General features: G+C 47.3%; 1 protein-coding gene across 2 annotated transcripts in view; it reads left to right on the forward strand.

Annotated features, from left to right (window-relative positions):
• Window positions 1-21,179, forward strand: part of PRPF6 (pre-mRNA processing factor 6) — a 54,673-nt gene that overhangs the window by 5,965 nt on the left and 27,529 nt on the right. For both annotated transcript variants that reach the window (XM_078372186.1, XM_035302976.3), the window contains exons 4-9: window positions 7,672-7,750; window positions 9,476-9,652; window positions 9,886-10,041; window positions 12,743-12,837; window positions 13,297-13,453; window positions 14,252-14,414. In XM_078372186.1, coding sequence (XP_078228312.1) covers window positions 7,672-7,750; window positions 9,476-9,652; window positions 9,886-10,041; window positions 12,743-12,837; window positions 13,297-13,453; window positions 14,252-14,414 — 827 coding nt within the window. The remainder of the gene's footprint in view (window positions 1-7,671; window positions 7,751-9,475; window positions 9,653-9,885; window positions 10,042-12,742; window positions 12,838-13,296; window positions 13,454-14,251; window positions 14,415-21,179) is intronic.

The raw sequence follows: 21,179 nt of genomic DNA on the forward strand, positions 1-21,179 counted from the left end.
CAAAAGTCAGTAGCCTTTTTGTCATCAACAGACGACAATCTTAAAAAAATCAAGAAAGTAATTATATTTACAAGACCAGGCATAGTGGCTCACACCTGTAATCCCAGCACTTTGGGAGGCCAAGGTGGGCAGATCACACGGTCAAGAGATCAAGACCATCCTGGCCAACATGGTGAAAGCCCGTCTCTACTAAAAAAATACAAAAATTGGGTGTAGTGGCCCAAGCCTGTAATCCCAGCTATACTCGGGAGGCTGAGGCGGGAGAATCGCTTAAACCTGGGAGGCAGAGGTTGCAATGAGCCAAGATCGTGCCACTGCACTCCAGCCTGGTGACAGAGTGAGACTCCGTCTCAAAAAAAAAAAGATAGAAATTATATTTATAATGGCTACAAATAAAATACTTAGGAATAAACTTAACCAAAGAAGTAAAAGATCCCTACAGTGAAAACTATAAAACATTGATGCAAGAAATTGAAAAGGACACAAAAAAATGGAAACATACTCCATGTTCATGGATTGGAAGAATCAGTGTTTAAAATATCCATGCTAACCGGCTGGGTGCAGTGGCTCACGCCTGTGATCCCAGCACTTTGGGAGGCCGAGGCAGGTGGATCAGTGGAAGTCAGGAGTTCGAGACCAGCCTGGCCAACATGGTGAAACCCAATTTCTGCTAAAAAAACAAAAATTAGCCGGGCATGGTGGCTCACGCCTGTAATCCCAACTACTTGGGAGGCTGAGGCAGGAGAATCACTTGAACCCAGGAGGTTGAGGTTGCAGTGAGCTAAGATTTCACCACTGCACTTCAGCCTGGGTGACAGAGTGACTCCGTCATAAAATAAAATAAAAATATAATAAAACCATACTGCCCAAAGCAATTTACAGATTCAGTGCAATCCCTATCAAAACAGGAATATTATTCACAGAAATTGAAAAAATAGCCAGGTGCAGTGGCTCACGCCTGTAACCCCAACATTTTGAGAGGCCAAAGTAGGTGGATCACTTGAGGTCAGCAGTTCGAGATCAGCCTGGCCAACATGGTGAAACCCCATCTCTACTAAAAATTCAAAAATTAGTTGTGCATGGTGGTGGGCGCCCGTAATCCCAGCTACTTGACAGGGTGAGTCAGGAGAATCACTTGAACCCGGGAGGTGGAGGTTGCAGTGAGCCGAGCTGGCCCCATTGCACTCCAGCCTGGGCAACAGAGTAAGACTCTGTCTCAAAAAAAAAAAAAAAAAGAAAGAAAGAAAGAAAAGAGAAAAAAAAGGAAAAAATGAAAAATAATCCTGAAATGTATATGGAGCCACAGAAGACCCAGAATAACCAAAGCTATCCTGAGCACAAGGAGCAAAACTGGAGGAATCACACTTCAAATTATACTACAGAACTATAGTAACAAACAGCATGGTACTGACAAAAACAGACACGTAGACCAGTGGAACAGAATAGAGGACCCAGAAATAAATACATATGTCTACAGTGAACTCATTCTTGACAAAGGTACCAGGAATAGTTATCGGGGAAAAGACAATCTCCTCAAAAAATGGTGCTGGAAAAACTGGATGTCCATATGCAGAAGAATGAAACTAGATCCCTATCTCTCACCACATACAAAAATCAAATCAAAATGGATTAAAGACTTTTAAGACCTCAAACTATGAAACTAGTAGAAGAAAACTGCTGGGGGAGGTGGCTCACACCTATAATCTCAGCACTTTGAGAGGCCAAGGTGGGCGGTTCAGGAGGTCAAGAGATTGAGACCATCCTGGCCAACATGGTGAAACCCCGTCTCTACTAAAAAATACAAAAATTAGCTGGGCTTGGTGGCGTACGCCTGTAATCCCAGCTGCTGAGGAGGCTGAGGCAGGAGAATCACTTGAACCTGGGAGGCAGAGGTTGCAGTGAGCCCAGATCGAGCCGTTGCATTCCGGCCTGACGACAGAGCGAGACTCCGTCTCAAAAAGAAAAGAAAAAAGAAAACACTGGAGAAGCTTTTTAGGACATTGGACTAGGCAAAAATTTCTTGAGTAATCCCCCACAATCACAGGCAACCAAAGCAAAAATGGACGGATGGAAGCTGCATGTGGCGGCTCACGCCTGTGAGCTGAGGTCACACTGCTGCACTCCAGCCTGAGCAACAGAAAGACACTGTCTCAAAAAGGAAAAAGAAAAAGTTCTCGTTATAGAATGTTAGGAAAATGAGAGTAAGTGTGGGTGAAAGCATAATGTTTATTCATTGGCCTAGAGAGTAACAGTTACCATTTGGTCCATTTCCTTTTTCGGTTGCTTTTTATACATGTAATTATAACTTCCCATGATGTATGTGGAACGTTTTATTTTTTGAAGGCCATTTTAGAATAGTAAAATACAGTTCTAGAATTTTATTTTTATTTTTTTGAGTCTCCCAGACTCAAGTGCTTCTCCTGCCTCAGCCTCCTGAGTAGCTGGGATTATAGGTGCATGCCATCACATCTGGCTAATTTTTTCGTTTTTCGTGGAGACAGGGTTTTACCATGTTGGCCAGGTTGGTCTTGAACTCCTGACCCCAAGTGATCTGCCTGCCCCAGTCTCCCAAAGTGTTGGGATTACAGGTGTGAGCCCCCACACCCAGTCTTGCCACATACTTTAAACGCCAGATCTTACGTGATGTAAACTTGCTGTCTTGAGGACAGCACTAGGCCATTAGGGACCTGCCCTCGTGACCTAGTGACCTCCCACCAGGCCCCACCTGAAACATTGGGAATTACAATTCAGCATGAGATTTTTTTTTTTTTTTGAGACGGAGTTTCGCTCTTGTTACCCAGGCTGGAGTGCGATGGCACGATCTCGGCTCACCGCAACCTCCGCCTCCTGGGTTCAGGCAATTCTCCTGCCTCAGCCTCCCGAGTAGCTGGGATTACAGGCACGCGCCACCATGCCCAGCTAATTTTTTGTATTTTTAGTAGAGATGGGGTTTCACCATGTTGAACAGGATGGTCTTGATTTCTTGATCTTGTGATCCACCCGCCTCGGCCTCCCAAAGTTCTAGGATTACAGGCTTGAGCCATTGTGCCTGGCCTTCAGCATGAGATTTGATGGAGACACAGATGCAAACCATATCATTTGGCCTTCCAAAGTGCTGGGATTACAGACATCAGCCAGTGTGCCTAGCCTGGAAATTTTTTTAGAAGCTCGTTATTAAATCATTGTGCATGAATTTATACCTGTAGTAGTTAAGTGTGAATGGCATTGCATTTTAATTTTTTTTTTTTTTTTTTTTTAATCTTGCTCTGTCACCCAGGCTGGAGTACAGTGGCATGATATAGGTCACTGTAGCCTTGAATTCCTGGCTCAAGTGATTCTCCTGCTTCAGCCTCTCAGGTAGCTAGGATTACAGATACATGCCACCATGCCAACTAATTTTTTTTTTGGTAGGGGTAGGGGGGGATCTCACTATGTTGCCCAGGCTGGTCTTGAACTCCTGACCTCAAGTGATCCACCTGCCTCCTCTGACCTTGGCCTCCTAAAGTGCTGGGATTACAGGCATGAGTCACTACACTCAGCCCTACATTTTAAAGATTTGATTGGAACCTCTAGGACTAATGCATTTTTTAAAAAAAGCAGGCTGGGTACAGTGGCTTATGTGTTTAATCCTAGCACTTTAGGGGGCCAAGGCATGAGGATCACTTGAGTCCAGGAGTTCGAGACCAGCCTGGGCAACAGAGTGAAACTCCGTTAGCCAGTAGCTGGATGTGGTGGCACATGCCTGTACTTCCAGCTACAGTCCCAAGCCTGAGGCAGGAAGATAGCTTGAGCCCAGAATTTGAGGCTCTGATTATACCACGACATAGTGAGCTGTGATTATACCATGACATTCCAGCCTGGGCAACGGAGCAAGACCCTGTCACAAAACAAAAAATAGCAGGTGACATGGACACATGTACAAAGTCATTAAGTGGGATTTTTTTTTGTTTGAGTCAGAGTCTCGCTCTGTCAAGCTAGAGTGCAATGGTGCGATCTCGGCTCACTGCAACCTCCGCCTCCTGGGTTTAAGTGATTCTCCTGCCCAGTCTCCCAAGTAACTGGAATTTCAGGTGCACGTTACCACGCCTGGCTAATTTTTTTTATTTTTAGTAGAGATGGGGTTTCACCATGTTGGCCAGGCTCGTCTTGAATTCCTGACCTCAGGTGATCTGCCCACCTTGGCCTGCCAAACTGCTGGGATTATAGGTGTGAGCCACTGCGCCTGGCCAATTAAGTGTTTTTAAGAAGTAGTGTACATAGCCAGCTGTAGTGGCTCTTGGAAGAGAAGGAAGCGAGGATGGATGAGTTCAGTAGAGGGTTTGGTGGTAACTAGGATAGTTACTGCTTTTCCTTTTAGGTGTTTTTTTTTTGAGATGGGATCTCACTGTGTCACCCAGGCTGGATCGACTCACTGCAACCTCTGCCTCCTGGATTCAAATTACTTTCCTGTCTCAGCCTCCCAAGTAGCTGGGGATTACAGGCACCTGCCACCATGCCCAGCTAATTTTTATTTTTTTGAGACACAGTTTCACTTTTGTCACCCAGGCTGGAGTGCAATGTCATGATTTCAGCTCAGCTCACTGCAACCTCTGCCTCCCAGGTTCAAGTGATTCTCCTACCTCAGCCTCCCAGGTAGCTGGGATTACAGACGAGCACCACCACGGCTGGGTAATTTTTGTGTTTTTAGTAGAGACGGGGTTTTACCACACTGGCCAGGCTTGAACTCCTGACCTCAGGTGATCTGCCTGCCTTGGCCTCCCAAAGCACTGGGATTACAGGTGTAAGCCACTGTGCCCGGTAGTGCCCAGCTAATTTTTGTATTTTTAGTAGAGATGAGGTTTCATCATGTTGGCCAGGCTGGTCTTGAGCTGCTGACCTGAAGTGATCTGCCCTGATGTGCTGGGATTACAAGTGTGAGCCACCACACTTGGCCTTCTTAAGTGTTTATAGGATGGTCCTACCTTTGGGATTTTGTTAATTTTCAAGCAGTAAATATACTCACATTCAAATATTTAGGTCAAAGTAAGATCTTTTTTGTTTTCATTTTAGTGAATTTCTGCATGATTTTTTTTTTCTTTTTTTTTGAGAGAAGGAAAGAACAAATAAATAAGGAGAGGAAGAAAGGAAGAGAAAGAGGGAGAGTAAATGGAAATATTGCTTTATTTTGAAAAAAATTGGGTATTATTAATGGCCAATCAATGTTTCATTTAAACTTATGGGTAGGTGTGATATGGTATTGACAAGAATGTATATTTTGTGTATTTGAAGTGGAGAGCTCTATAAATATTTATTAAGTTTACTTGTTCCGGATCTGAGTTTGAGTCCTTGATATCCTTATTAATTTTCTGTCTCATTGAGTCTAAGTCTCTATGTATCTGGGTGTTAGGATCGTTAGCTCTTGTTGTTGCATTGATCCTTTTACCACTATATCTTTGTTGCTTTAAAATCTATTTTATCCGCTATGAGATTTGCAGCTCCTGCTTTTTATTTATTTATTATTTATTTTCGCTCTCTGTTTGGTTGGTAAATCTTTCTCCATCCCTTTGTTTTGAGTCTTTGTGTATCCTTGCATGTGAAACAGGTCTGGATGTAACATGCCATTGGGTTTTGGCTGTGTCTTTTGATTGGGGGATTTAGTCAATTTAAATTTAGGGTTACTGCCATTTGATGTTGACTGGCTATTTTATCCATTCGTTGGTGTAAATTCTTCTTTATGTTGGTGCTCTTTACTTTTTGGTGTATTTTTAGAAAGGCTAATACTGGTGGTTTCTTTCTGTGTGTAATGCTTCTTTCAGAAGCTCTTGTAAAGCAGGCCTGGTGGTAATAAAATCTCTGAGTTCTTGCTTGTTCATAAAAGATTTTATTTTTCCTTCAGTTGTGAAGCTTAGTTTGGCTGGATATGAAATTCTGGGATGAAGGTTCTGTTCTTTGAGGATGTTGAATATTGGCCCCCACTCTCTTCTGGCTTGTAGAGTTTCTGCTGAGAGATCTGCTGTAAGTCTGATAGGCTTGCCTTTGTGGGTAACCTGACCTTTCTCTCTGGCTGCCCTTAGTATTTTCTCCTTCGTTTCAACCCTGGTGAATCTAACGATTATGTGCCTTGGGGTTGCTCTTCTTGAGGAATATCTTTGTGGTGTTCTCTGTATTACCTGGGGTTGAATGTTGACCTGCTTTGCTAGTTTAGGAAAATTTTCCCGAATAATATCCTGAAGGGTATTTTCCAGCTTGGATTCATTCTCTCCGTCACATTCAGGTACACCTATCAAACGTAAATTTGGTCTTTTCACATAGTCCCACATTTCTTGGAGACTTTGCTCATTCCTTTTTATCCTTTTTTCTCTAATCTTTTCTTCACGTTTTATTTCATTAAGTTGGACTTTGACCTCTGATATCCCTTCTTCTGCTTGAACAATTCGAGTGTTTAAACCTGTGCATACTTCTCGGAGTTCCTGTATTGTATTCTTCGGTTCCATTAATTCACTCATACTCCTCTCTAAGTTGTCTATTCTCAATAGGATTTCATCAAACCTTTTTTCAAAGTTCCTAGTTTCTTTACATTGGGCTACAACGTGTTCTTTTAACTCACCGAAGTTTGTTATTATCCATTCCTTGAAGAGTGATTCTGTCATCAGGATGCGCTCGTTCTCCATCAAGCCTTGTTCCATTGTTGATGTGGAACTGTGATCATCTTTAGAGGGAGAGGCGTTCTGATTTTGAGTGTTCTCAGCTTTTTTACTCTGGTTTCTTCCCGTCATTGTAAATTTATCCTCCTGTGGTCTTTGAATTTACCAACTTTCAGATTAGGTCTCTTGAGTGGGCGTCCAGGTTGTTAGTTCCCAGGGCCAGAGCAGCAGCGTTAAAACTGATGGTGCTTTTCTGCCCAGGATTCTCCTGTCTGGCTTCCTTCTTGTGTCCGTAGTAGGCGACTCTGCCTTCCCGGGGCTCCAAACCTCAGTCAGAAGGGGAACCGGTCCCGTTTACTCTGAGCTGAGCGCTGCCGCACCGACGTGCCGTCACAGCCGCTGAGCCGGGCTCTGGTGTTGTGCTGGGGGCCCTTGTGGGTCCTCTGAACCTGTTTACTCTGCTCCAAGAGCTGCCGCGCCGAGGTGCCCGCGGAACCGCTGCGCTGGCCACGAGAGTCGCGCTGGCCACCCGTGTGTTTCCTCCACTGGGGGATCTTCTGCTCCGTGAGCGACCAGAATTTGTCTGAAAGTGTGGCGTCCTCTAGTTCTCCGTTCCTTCCCTGAGAGCTGCAATCCCGGGATGTTAGCGATTGGCCATCTTGGATCCTTCTCCCTGCATGTTTTCATTTGGTGGGTAATTGAGTTACTGAACTTAGGAATGTATTCATATTTATTTATTTGTTTAGAGACAGAATCTTGCTCTGTCGCCCAGGCTGGAGTGCAGTGGTGCAATCTTGGCTCACTGCATCTGCTGTCTCCTGGGTTCAAATGATTCTTGTACCTCAGCCTCCCAAGTAGCTGTGATTACAGGTGTGTGCTACCATGCCCAGCTAAGAATGTATTCACAGTTGCCTTGAAATACATTTGATTTAGCTGCTAAGAGTATGGAATTGTTCTATTTGGTGATTTAATTGAAACGTTTAATAAAGCAGCTTCACACATCTTTAGACATGCAGTGTTTCTGATGTGTGCACATTTTATTTACTAGGGAGCAAAGAGAGAAAGAAGAAATAGAGAAGTATCGTATGGAACGCCCCAAAATCCAGCAGCAATTCTCAGATCTCAAAGTAAGAATGAAATGGTGTGCAGTTTCTAATGCACTTCACCTAAGACTCCTTTTGTGTGGAATTGTTGAGACTACTAACAAGCTGTTTTTTAAATTCAGAGGGTAATTGCTTAGAAGAAGAAAGTCCTTGCTTCAGTATGTTTGATTATATGTATATGTGTATTAAAACCCTTTCCATCCCCTACCATAAAAGGTGGGACAAATGAACTTATTTTCTTTGTAATTTTGACTCCACTTATACCTAAGATTTTCTTTCTTTCTTTTTTTTCTTGAGATAGACTCTGGCTCTGTTGCCCAGGCTGGAGTGCGATGGCATGGTGTTGATTCACTGCTACTTTCACCTCCCAGTTTCAAGCAATTCTCGTGCTTCAGCCTCCCTAGTAGCTGGGATTACAGGTGCCCGCCACCACACCTGGCTAACTTTTATATTTTTAGTAGAGACGGGGTTTTGCCATGTTGGCCAGGCTGATCTCGAACTTCTGACCTCTAATGGTCTGCCCACCGCGGCCTCCCAAAGTGCTGAGGTTACAGGCATGAGCCACCACATCCAGCCCTGTTTATATGTAAGATTTCCTAATTTCCCAGGTGTCCCCTGGGCTTTGATTTGAGAGAATAATTTACATTTTAGTGAAGTTGAATAGATCCAATAAATTGATTTTTCTTTCTTCTTTTTTGAGATAAGAGTCTCACTCTGTTGCCTGGGGCTGGAGTCTCGGCATACTGCAACCTCCACCTCCCGGGTTCAAGTGATTCTCCTGCCTCAGCCTCCCAAGTAGCTGGGGTTACAGGCACCTGCAACCATACCTGGCTAATTTTATGTATTTTTAGTAGAGATGGGATTTCACTGTGTTGGCCAGGCTACTCTTGAACTCCTGACCTTGTGATCTGCCTGTCTCGGCCTCCCAAAGTACTGGGATTACAGGTATGAGCTACCACGCCCAGCCTAAATTGATTTTTCTAAGTGAAGTAGAAAACCTTTTTGGGGCCTGGGTGCAGCGGCTCACACGTGTAATCTTAGCACTTTGGGAGGCCGAGGTAGGAAGATCACTTGAGCCCAGGAGTTTGAGAGCAGCCTTGGCAACACAGGGAGAACCTGGCTTTACAAAAATAAAAAATTAGCCAGGAATGGTGGCCCACACTTGTGGTCCCAGTAACTTGTGGGCTGGGAAGCTGAAGTGAGGTGATCCCTTGAGCCTGGGAGGTTAAGGCTGCAGTGATTCTGTGATTGTGCCATTGAACTCTAGCCTGTGCAACAGAATGAGTTCCATCTCAAAACAAAACTTAAAAACAATTGCTGCATCAAAATCCTTTTTTTTTTTTTTTTTTGAGACAGAATTTTGCCCTAGTTGCCCAGGCTGGAGTGCAATGGTGCCATCTTGGCTCACTAAAACCTCTGCTTCCCGGGTTCAAGCGATTCTCCTGCCTCAGCCTCCCAAGTAGCTGGAATTACAGGCATGCACCACCACGCCTGGCCAATTTTGTATTTTTAGTAGAGATGGGGTTTATCCATGTTGGTCAGGCTGGTCTTAAACTCCCAGCCTCAGGTGATCTGTCCATCTCAGCCTCCCAGAATGCTGGGATTGCAGGTGTGAGCCACTGTGCCTGGCCCAAAATCCTTTCTAAAGCATGATGGTATGGGGGCTAGAAGTAAGGGAGAGCATGGTCCTATCTGGGCACATGAAATTCTGCCAGAGAATTAATGTTTTTTGGGGCTGGGTATTTCCAGAGGAAGTTGGCGGAAGTCACAGAAGAAGAGTGGCTGAGCATCCCTGAGGTGGGTGATGCCAGAAACAAACGTCAGCGGAACCCGCGCTACGAGAAGCTGACCCCTGTTCCGGACAGTTTCTTCGCCAAACATTTACAGACCGGCGAGAACCACACCTCAGTGGACCCCCGACAAACCGTGAGCATCCAAAAAAAGGGGCACATGTGGCTTGTTTAGTCTTGCTGGATCAGTGGCAGGATGGCGGGCAGTGTTGGATTCAGTGCTTCTGCAGGTCATGGCTGTGCTCTGGTCGAGTCTGTCTACACAGCTGTGCATGTATCAGGCCACCAGGGAAGTATTTGAGAGAATAGTTCTTTGGCATGAAATGCAAACCATTGTCTTACTCTTCCCGCTACTGTCTTCCTTTCCAGCAATTTGGAGGTCTTAACACACCCTATCCAGGTGGACTAAACACACCATACCCAGGTGGAATGACACCAGGATTGATGACACCTGGCACAGGTGAGCTGGACATGAGGAAGATTGGCCAAGCGAGGAACACTCTGATGGACATGAGGCTGAGCCAGGTGAGTTTGTCTGTAGCATTTTCCTGTAGACAGGTTTAAATATTTTTGTTGTTGTTCTTCTTCGTTTCTTCTTTCTGCTTTTAGTGGTTTGATTTTGCCAGAATAATTCTGCAGTTCTTTTTAATTTTTTAAATTCTGAGACAGAGTCTTTCTCTGTCACCCAGAGGCTGGAGTGCAGTGGCACAATCTTGGCTCACGAAGCCTCCACCTCCTGGGTGGAGAATCAAGTGATTCTCCTAACTCAGCCTCCTGAGTAGCTGGGATTACAGGTATATACTACCACACCTGGCTATTGTTTTGTATTTTCAGTAGAGATGGGGTTTCATCATTTTGTCCAGGCTGGCCTTGAACTCCTGACCTTGTGATCCACCTGCCTCAGCCTCCCAACATGCTGGGATTACAGGTGTGAGCCACTGTGCCTGGCTACGCCTGCCCTTTTTAAAAAAATATATAAAATAATTTTTTTTTTGAGACAGAGTCTCTCTCTGTAGCCCAGGCTGGAATGCAGTGGTACAATTTCGGCTCACTGCAACCTCCACCTCCCAGGTCCCGGTTCAAGCAATTCTCCTGCCTCAGCCTCCTGAGTAGCTGGGATTACAGGCGCTCGCCGCCATGTCCAACTAATTTTTTTTGGTATTTTTAGTAGAGATGGGGTTTCACCATGTTGGCCAGGCTGGTCTTGATTTCCCAACCTTGTGATCCACCCATCTCAGCCTCCCAAAGTACTGGAATTACAGGTGTGAGCCACCTTGCCCGGTCTAATAATAATTTTTTTTAAAGTGTGTTTTCTTCCTGTACCTCAGTAAAATGTCTTATGGCCCAGCATGGAACGTGTACTTTGATCTGGAGATTGGGTATTTTAGACACCAGTGAAGCAGAGACCTCTTTCTGGCATGTACATCAGAAATCGTGAAGGAACACGGTTCCTTCACCATGCTGGCCTGGCCAACACAGTGAAACCCCGTCTCTACTAAAAATACAGAAATTAGCCGGATGTGGTGCTGGGTGCCTATTACGGGTGAAGGAGAATCGCTTGACCCCAGGCGGTGGAGGTTGCAGTGAGCTGAGATTGTACTAGCGCACTCCAGCCTGGGCAATAGAGTGAGAATCTGTCTCAAAAATAAAAAAATGTGACGCAATCAAAGCTCACTACAACCTTGACCTTCCTGGGCTAAGGTGATCCTCCCACCTTAACCTACAGAGTAGCTGAGATTATAGGCCTGTGCCACCACACGCAGCTAATTTTTGTATTTTTTGTTGAGATGGGGTCTCACTATGTTGCCTAAGCTGGGCTCAAGCTCCTGGGCACAATCAATCTGCCTGCGTTGGCCTCCAAAGTGCTGGGATTACAGGCATGAACTATCATACCGAGCCTGAAATTTGTTTACATAGAAATTGTAAAACTTTTCGGGCCAGCCACTCATGCCTGTAATCCTAGCACTTTGAGAGGCCAAGGCAGGAGGATTGCTTGAGCCCAGGAGTTCAAGACCGGCCTGGGAAACATGGTGTTGGTGAGACTCCGTCTTTACAAAATCTAAAAAAGATAACTTGGGCTTGATGGTGCGTGCCTGTAGTCCCAGCTATTAGGGAGGCTGAGGTGGGACGTGGCTTGAGCCAGGGAGTTTGAGGCTGCAGTGGGTTATGATCACGCCACTGCACACCAGCCTGGGTTACCGAGTGAGACTATCTCAAAATAAATAAAACTTTGTCATGGTAATTTTTTCGTGGCAAAATATGTGTAACAAAGGATTTACCATTTTAATCATTCTTAACTGTACGTACCTTCACTGACATAATTATGTTCATCTTGTTATACAGCCTCATCACCATTCATCTCCAGAACTGTTCATCTTCCCAAATTGAAATTCTGTACCCGTTAACACTGACTCCCTATACCCTTTCTCCCCAGCCTCTGGCATCCACCATTCTTTCTGTTTCTATGAATTTTACAACTCTTTGCACCTTGTGTGAGTGGAATCGCGTGGTGTTTACCTTCTTACTGTGACGGGCTTATTTCACTTAGCTCATGCCCTTAAGGTTCATCCATGTTACAGCATGTGCCGGCATGTCTCTTTTTGTTTTTGAGATGAAGTCTCGCTCTTTTACCCAGGCTGGAGTGCAGTGGCGTGATCTTGGCTCACTGCATCCTTTGCCTCCTGGATTCAAACGATTCTCCTGCCTCAGCCTCCTGAGTATCTGGGATTATAGGCACATACCACCATGCCTGGCTAATTTTTGTATTTTTAGTAGAGATAGGGTTTCACCATGTTGGCCAGGCTGGTCTGGAACTCCTGACCTCATGATCTACCTGCCTTGGCCTCCTAAAGTGCTGAGATTACAGGTGTGAACCACCACAGCCGGCCAAAAATTTTGGTTTTTTATAGAGATAGAGTCTTGGGACGGGACCCTGAGGAAGGAGGATTCCTTGAGCCCAAGAGCTGGAGGCTGCCATGAGCTATGATCGCCACTGCACTCCTGCTTGGGTGACAGAGATCCTGTCTCAAAGAAATAAATAAAAATACAGTTCTTTTTTCCATGCAGAAGAAATTGGTTATTATCACAAGGTGTTGTCTGAGTGAAATTAAAGTTGTTTTCTTCTCCTACTATTCACTGCCAGTCAGGATTATGGGAGGGGCTTCAGGGACCTTCTGGGAATTTTGTTTTGTGCCTGGTCATGTCCAGCTCCTGGCCTGTTTCATAGGTGTCTGACTCCGTGAGTGGACAGACCGTTGTGGACCCCAAAGGCTACCTGACAGATTTAAATTCCATGATCCCTACACACGGAGGGGACATCAAGTGAGTGCTCTGTGGAATCGCTGGGCTGGGATGGAGGTGCTAGTGGCCTAGGGTGTTTTGGAGTTTATGTGGAAAATCTGCCGTCAAAACGTGACATGGTTGTTCTAAGAAATACACAGTGGAGTAGTTTGGTTTTTCCATTTGAAAATGTCTGTATCTATTCATCGTGTACACTAAATGTTTTACGTGTAATAGTGCGAGTCTGTGCCTGTGCTGAGTGGGAAAGCAGCCAGCTCTAGATCTGCATGTCCCATCTAGACCTACGGGTCTCAGCATTTGTCTGCGGGGCGGCTGAACGGGCTTGGAATAGGGTGCACTGAGTTTTGAGTTGGTTTGTGTAACTCAGGACATCAGGATTGAGAGTTCTCACGTTGTGACTGTGAAGTGGGTGCCTTCGTTCCGGGTCTGGGTGCACCCTGGCAGCATGGCCTGATGCTGTGTGCACTCCCACTCTTGTAGTGATATCAAGAAGGCACGACTGCTCCTCAAGTCTGTTCGGGAGACAAACCCTCATCACCCGCCAGCCTGGATAGCATCAGCGCGCCTGGAGGAAGTCACTGGGAAGCTGCAAGTAGCTCGGAACCTTATAATGAAGGGGACGGAGATGTGCCCCAAGGTGAGGCATGCTGTGAGGCGTTACCTGGGAGGCTACATAATGGTAGGACCCCTACGGGAGTAAACTCATTAGAGTAAATCTCTTTGTCTTTTGGTATCGAAACTACAGAGAGTGGAACAGGCAGGGGAGGATGTGAAACATGGCCACGTGTTTTTCCTGCTTGTTTTCACATGTACTGAAGGCTGATCCACCATTGGTTTAATGGCAGGCTAAGCTTCCTTCTAAAGAGCTCAGCTGATCAGTTCTTCACCCACCTAATGGCCACCAGGTGCTGTGGCTCACACCTGTAATCTCAGGTCTTTGGGAGGCCGAGGCGGGTGAATCATCTGAGGTCAGGAGTTCAAGACCAGCCTGGCCAACATGGCAAAACCCCGTCTCTACTAAAAATACAAAAATGAGCTGCGCGTGGTGATGGGCACCTGTAATCCCAGCTACTCAGGAGATGGAGGTTGCAGTGAGCCGAGATTGTGCCACTGCATTCCAGCCTGGGGGACAGAGTGAGACTCCGTCTCAAAAATGAACTACCTGAGCAGACACACAGTCTCTGCTTTGTCTGTGGAGTTTTGCAGGGCGTCGTATTCTTTTCACAAAGTGGTGTTTTATGTTCTTTACTCAGACATATGGTAGCACATTCCCAAGTGTTATCATAGGGGCGAGTCCTGTGGCAGGTGTGTTTGAGGCTGAGCTGATTGGCTATTGTAAAATCTGGGGCCCAAGGATCTGCTCTAGAGGTGCCTGCTGCCTGTTGGGGCTTCCAGCCTGCACTGAGCCTTACTGTTCTTGTCTCTTACCTCACAGAGTGAAGATGTCTGGTTAGAAGCAGCCAGGTTGCAGCCTGGAGACACAGCCAAGGCCGTGGTGGCCCAGGCTGTCCGTCATCTCCCACAGTCTGTCAGGATTTACATCAGAGCAGCAGAGCTGGAAACAGACATTCGTGCAAAGAAGCGGGTTCTTCGTAAAGGTGAGCCTCCCTCAGAGGTGCCTTCCACAAGCGGGTGTTCCTGGAGGGTCTGGTCCATCCCTGGTGGTTGCCCTTCCACCAGCAGGGGCTCCTGGGTGTTGGGGTCCGGCATGTCTGCTGGGGGGCTACCGACCTGTGGGAGTCCCCGAGACCGCCAACGCAGATGTCTTGTTCAACCTGAGGGAGAGAGTGCGCGGAAGTGAAAGAAAAAAGGAAAGCGGAGTTTGGAGGTCTGCGTAACTTATGGTCAAAACGCAGCAAGTTTATTCTTGTAGGTTACAGCTTTTATACCTTTTTTCTTGTTACATTCACTTTCTCAGCAAAAAACAGGGGTAAACAGAAAGGAAATAGAAACTCCATAAAAATAGTTATCAGGGGCTTGTGATAACTGCTCACAAAGTAGTTTAAGGGGGCTTGTGATAATAGTTTACAAAGCAGTTTATGTTTTTCAAAGATACCCAGTGCAAGCAAACAATGGTGCCCTTAAGGTGGCTTGTTAATCCTGTTTTCCATCAGGAGGTAGAACAAAGGCTTAGCTCCAGGGAAAATATGGGCAGGGGTCTCTTGTCCCTCTTAGGCATCTCAATTGTAGCAAGTTTATTGCTTACACAGAGACTGATGGGGACATGAAAGCAGACAGCACAATGTCCTCATAAACCGCAGACCTTTGCTTTGTATTCTGATTTTGCCTCAGTGACTCAGCCCGTGACCTTTGTCTCAGCTCGACAGCTCTCGAGAGGGGGGAGTGCAGATAGGTCCAGCAGCCAAGATGGGGCGAGTCACGCTAACTGTCTCAAGCCCTTGGTGTGAATGCTGCACACCTGGGAGCCCTGGTCTCTGAAGGAGGGCTGCTTTCTCCATCCCTGGGGCCCCTCCTCTCAGCAGCTTTCCTGCTTCTGGCTCAGGCTTTGGTGAGAGTGGATCAGGAGCCAGGGACATTTTTCAGGCCTTTCCTCAGGTTGGGTTATCTCTGCTCTTGGACCCTCCATGTGAAAGGTATACTGTGGTTGGCCAGTTCCCATCCTGGAAGGGATGCTTGGGTTGAGCCCTCACTCCTGCCTTTTTCCAGCGTGTGATCTTGGATGTGCTGGGCGGTCACTCTGTGGTCCAGGCTTCCCTCATCTACGGGGTGAGAACAGTAGTAGCTGAAAGCCTGTGTCCTGGGGCTCTGGAGGGCCAGTGAGATGGTCTTTGTGAAGAGCATGCTGAGCCAGCACCTGGCACCTGGCAGACCCTTTGTGGGTGTTATTCATTCTCTCTCCTGAGGGGCACACGTTGACTGAACTCCTGCCTGCTGTTGACAAGGCAGTGCCTCCCAGCTCCTGTGAGGCAGTGTGTGCCATCAGCTCAGGTCAGATAATGACAGGTGGTGTGCCCACCAGGGAATCCGATTCCACCCAGGGATTCCTGCCAGGACAGTGCTTTTGTGGTAGTTGGTTTATTTTTCTTGCTGTGGATTCATTAAAGGAGCACCGTTTCTCTTGTCACCAGAGCTGTGTAGTAGATGCTGCTCTTGAACTGGGTTCAGAACAAGTGCTAGTTGGGGCTGTTCTGAAGTAAATCTGTGTGGTAGCTTCTACTTGAACCCTATTTTTTTTTTTTTTTTTTTTTTTTTTTTTGAAACAGAGTCTCATTCTGTTGCCCAGCTGGAGTGCAGTGGCACTATCTATCTTGGCTCACTGTGACCTCTGCCTCCCGGGTTCAAACGATTCTCCTGCTTCAGTCTCCCGAGTAGCTGGGATTACAGGCGTGCACCACCACGCCTAGCTAATTTTTATATTTTTAGTAGATACAGGGTTTCCTCCTGTTGGCCAGGCTGATCTCAAACTCCTGACCCAGGTAATCCTCCCACATCGGCCTCCCAAAGTGCTGGGATTTTAGGCATGAGCCACTGTGCCTGGGCTGTGTGTGTGTGTGTGTGTGTGTGTGTGTGAGAGAGAGAGAGAGAGAGAGAGAGAGAGATGGAGTCTCACTTTGTTGCCCAGGCTGGAGTACATTGGCACAATTTTGGCTCATTGCAACTTCCACCTCCTGGTTCAAGCGATCCTATTGCCTCAGCCATATGAGTAGCTGGGACTACAGGTGCATGCCACCATGCCTGGCTAATTTTTGTGTTTTTAGTAGAGACGGGTTTCACCATGTTGGCCAGGCTGGTCTTGAACTCTTGACCTCAAGTGATCCGCCCACATCGGCCTCCCAAAGTGCTGGGATTATCAGCATGAGCCACTGCACGCAGCATAAATTTATTTTTGAGATAGTGTCTCGCTTTGTCACCCAGGCTGGAGTGCAGTGGCGCAATCTTGGCTCACTGCAACCTCCACTTCCCAGGCTCAGGCAATCCTGCTTGCTTAGCCTCCTGAGTAGCTGGTACTATAGGTGCCATCACTGCGCCCAGCTGTTTCTAATTTTTGGTAGAGATGGGATCTTGCTATGTTGTTCAGGCTGGTCTCAAACTCCTGGCCTCAAGTGATCCTCCTGCCTTGATTTCCCAGAGGGCTGGGATTATAGGCATGAGCCATTGCATCCAGTCTGTTCTTCCTGAATTTATAGCCTTGGAAAAATAAGGTGTATTTTGTGGAATCAAGGATAGTTTTCAGTGAGAGCTTTCCAGCTCTCGTTTTTTTCAAATGTGTTTTAAGTGAAATATCATATAGTGATGGGTCACATTGAGGCTTCTGTGCCGTTAGTCAGGGCTGTGCAGGTGAGGGTCTCTTTGCTAGAAAGTCCCTTATTAAATACAGTTTATTCACTTCCGTCCACGTTTGTCGGAGGCCAGGTGAAATCGTCTTGCCAGTGGCCCGAGTTACCCCCGCCTTGTACTCTCATCAGTGAACATGCTTTCTTCTGTAGGGGCTGGGGCAGCCCAGCTACTCAGTGAGTGCGCAGAGACAGCCTCTTATAATGGGGCCAGGGACAGAGAGTGAGCACCTGCCTTGGTTTGTAGAGATCATTTTATATTTTTTCAGCTGGGAAGAAATCATTCTTTGATGAAAAGCACATTAAAGTCTGGGTAATTAGTATTGTTTATTTAGGAAAGCTCTATTGAATTCTTCCTGCCACAGTTTGATGAATGATCATGAATGTCTTTGTGGCCACTCCCTGCTCACCACCAGATTGTCTGGGTTCATTTCCAGTTGACTTTGGATTTGGAGGGGAGTATGCTGTTGGAGGTGGGTACTGTCAGGGAGTGTTGAGGGACTGTTTCCATGGCCATCCTCAGGGAACAGCCTCCTGGCTCTGCTCTCTGGGGCACAAAAGCTGTGCTAAGGTGGAATGAACCCTGGATCTCCAGGACGGCCTTTGCCACTGCCCCTCATACTGGTCCTGGCCTGCCCCTTCCCAAGAGTGTTTCCAAGACCAGTGCTCTTTTTCTGGGGTGAAGTCCAGCACTGCTTCATTTGTCGTTAGTGAACACTTAAAAGTGGCTTGGAAGGTCAGGTTTTTGAAATTAAGATGATGACTTAGGACACCTGCCAGCCAGGAAGCCGGGCAGGGTATGGTCTCTGTGAGCTCTGGGTCGCTGTTAGGCTGAGCTGACACCTTAGTCCTTTGTTGGGAGAACAGGCGTTTCGGGTGCTGGTCTTGAGAGCTGAGGAAGCTGGGTAATCTTGGCCATGGTGCTTGACCTCTGAGCTTCCTTCCGTGTCTTCATCTGTAAAAAGGAAGAGGGCTTTCAGGATTGGGGAGGGTGCAGCATGTGAGCTTACCGGCCGGAATGGGGTGTCCCATGTGCAGAGTGCCCTGGGGAGGCCCGGCTGGCAGCTCCCCTACAATAACGCAGCTCACAGGACATGTGAAGTGCCTTGTGACTCCGCTAGTTAATGCAGATGTGTGAAAGTGGAGTTAACTTTACACTAAAGCGATAGCCTCTGGCCTGTGACACATGGCATCCTTCAGCGGCCATCACTGTCCCTCTGGGGGTGCAGGAATGGCACAGTCAGGTCGGGGGGTCTTTCCTGCAGTTAACTTATTCCCCAGAGAGCATGTTGGCCTCTGCACGGTCGCATCTTCACAGCTTCATCTAGCATTCAGAATATGCTTTTCCTGTTCTAGGCCAGCTTTAGGGGCGTAAGGTTCCTTTACATTGGCTGGCTGTGGTGCTGCCTCCGCTTCTGCTCATAAAGTGACACTCCTTGGAGGCCATTGCAACTTGGTGTGCCATGTGCCTTCTGAAAGCTCCGGGAGAAGGTGGCCTTGTTGGCTTTAGTGCCATGCCTGTGGGCTGCTGATGAGATGCCACTGGAGATAACGTCAGCTCTCTCCAGAAACTTGAAGACACAGAATCCTGGGGGTCATAAGTTAATGACTACAAAAATTTAGTCCCACATGAATATTCTGTTCTTTAGAGACATGAAGTTCATCTCCACCAATGTACAGAGTAATAAGAAGTAGTTCATATTTAGACAAATAGAGCTCCCCTCTCCCATGCAGGAGGTGAGAGCACATGGGAAAACCAGCTTCGTGGTTCCGTGTCTCCTCCTCGTCCCTGGTCACCTGGTTGGAGGTTAGGAGGGAGCAGCTGTGACGTTTATGTCTTCTCCCTGTCCCTTGTCGCTCTTTTCGAGGTTAGGGCTTTCTTTACTTACTGCTGTGCCCTCTGCTATCACCCTACTCGGTCAAGGTTCTTGACCTGGATGAGTAACCCAAATCTTTTTTTTTTAAGACAGAGTCATCCTGTTGCCCAGTCTGGAGAGCAGTGGTGCAATCAGCTCACTGCAGCCTCAGCCTTCTGGGCTCTAGTGATTCTCCTGCTTCTGGCTCTTGAGTAGCTAGCACCACAGGCACATGCCACCATGCCCAGATAATTTTTATTTTGAGACAGGATCTACCTCTCTTGCCTAGGCTGGAATGCAGTGGCATGATCATAGGTCACTGCAGCCTCAACCTCCCAGTCTCAAACTATCTTCCTGTCTCTGCCTCCTGAGTAGCTGGGTCTCCAGGGACATACCATCATGCCTGTCTAATTTTTTAGTTTTTCATAGAGACAAGGTCTCCCTATGTTGCCCAGGCTGGTTTTGAACTCCTGGGCTCAAGTGATCCTCCTACCTCAGTCTTCCAAAATGCTGGGATTCTAGATGTGGGCCACTGTGCCCAGCGAGGACCCAAATCTTTATCCGCAAAGGGTCTGACTTGCTGGTAGTTCTGCTCTTTTGGCGGCTGTAGTTCCCATTAACTTTTACTCATAGAAGCAGAAATACTAAACTGTACTCAGGACCAGCCTCTAGATAGCCTCTCCCAGAAGGTGGCAGCAGTCTGGCTTTGATGATCAGGATTAGCCTCTGCAGCCAGGGCTGGTACACAGGGAGGCCATAGGGAGCTGTGGCATGCACCCTGGTTGGCACATACTCCCTTTGGACTAGTTCTCTTGACAGTAGGGTCCAAAGAGGCAGAGATGGGACCTGTGGCAGCAGAGCCATTCAGACATCATTGCCTATTCCTAGATCCATGTGTTCTGGCTGTGAGGTCCAGCTGGGATTGGTGTCTATTCATAGCATTTGTGACGTCCTCCTGGGCTGCTAGGCCATGGCTCTGAGTGGTGGGCATGTGGTAAGACCATCTTCTGCCTGCATCAGTGAATTCACGTAGCTTTATCTTCTGGCCATCTTTCAGTTGGTCAAGCAGACAACCAGGTAATAAGGCCAGGGCTGTCAGTGCCAGTGTGCTGTGTGGAACCACAGTGGGCTTTTGCCTCCTGAGTCCCTTAATCCTAAGGAACTCCCCAGAGGCTGTAAGTGTGGGTTGAGGGAGGAAGGCAGTTGAGCAGCTATCAGTGTGGGAGGCGTCTGCCATGACTCAGGCAGCATACCTGTGCTGCACCTGCCTGCCTTCCCCCCCATCTTCTGGGTTTCATTCCCACCCTATGAGTTCACTGCTGCATCTGTGCAACCTTGTGGCTTGGTCTGTCAGTAACATCCCAAGTGGGCAGCAGGTTGCTCAGTAATTTTATATCCCTTAGCTGAGTGTTCATTCCCCGCCAGGGCCTCACAGCCAGCCAGGGGCTGTTTCTCAGCAGGAGAGCAGGTACCTGCAGGAGAGCTTAGCTAGCTCGCTTGCCCCCTCCCCTCCCCACTCCTTTTCCTTCCTCTCCTCTTTCCTCCCCTTCCCCTCCCCTCCCCTCCTCTGCCCTCCCTTCTCCTTTTTTCTCTCTCTCTCTCTTTTTTTTTTTGAGACTGGGTCTCCCCCTATTACCTAGGCTGGAGCTGGAGTTCAGTGGTGCAGTTTTGGCTTACTGCAACCTCCACCTCCTGGGCTCAAGCAATCCTCCCCTCTCAGCCTCGCAGGTAGCTGGGACCACAAGCACATGCAACCATGTCCAGCTAATTTTTGTATTTTTTTTCGTAGAGACAGGGTTTTGCCATGTTGTCCAGACTAGTCTCGAACTCCTGGGCTCAAGCAATCCTCCCACCTCAGCCTCCCAGAATGCTGGGATTACAGATGTGAGCCACTGCAATCAGCCACCTGGACTAATTTCTTTCTTTCTTTTTCTTTTTTTTGGAGTCGGAGTCTCTCTCTGTCACTCAGGCTGGAGTGCAGTGGCACAATCTTGGCTCACTCCACCTCAACCTCCTGGATTCAAGAGATTCTCCTGCCTCAGCCTCCCCAGGAGCTGTGATTACTGGTGCCCACCACCATGCCCGGCTAATTTTTATATTTTTAGTAGAGATGGGATTTCACCATGCTGGCCAGGCTGGTTTTGGACTCCTGACCTTAGGTGATCTGCCTGCCTTGGCCTCCCAAAATTCTGGTATTACAAGCATGAGCTTC

Source organism: Callithrix jacchus, chromosome 5 (genome assembly GCF_049354715.1).
Source record: "Callithrix jacchus isolate 240 chromosome 5, calJac240_pri, whole genome shotgun sequence".
In the NCBI taxonomy this organism is placed as follows: Eukaryota; Metazoa; Chordata; class Mammalia; order Primates; family Cebidae; genus Callithrix; species Callithrix jacchus.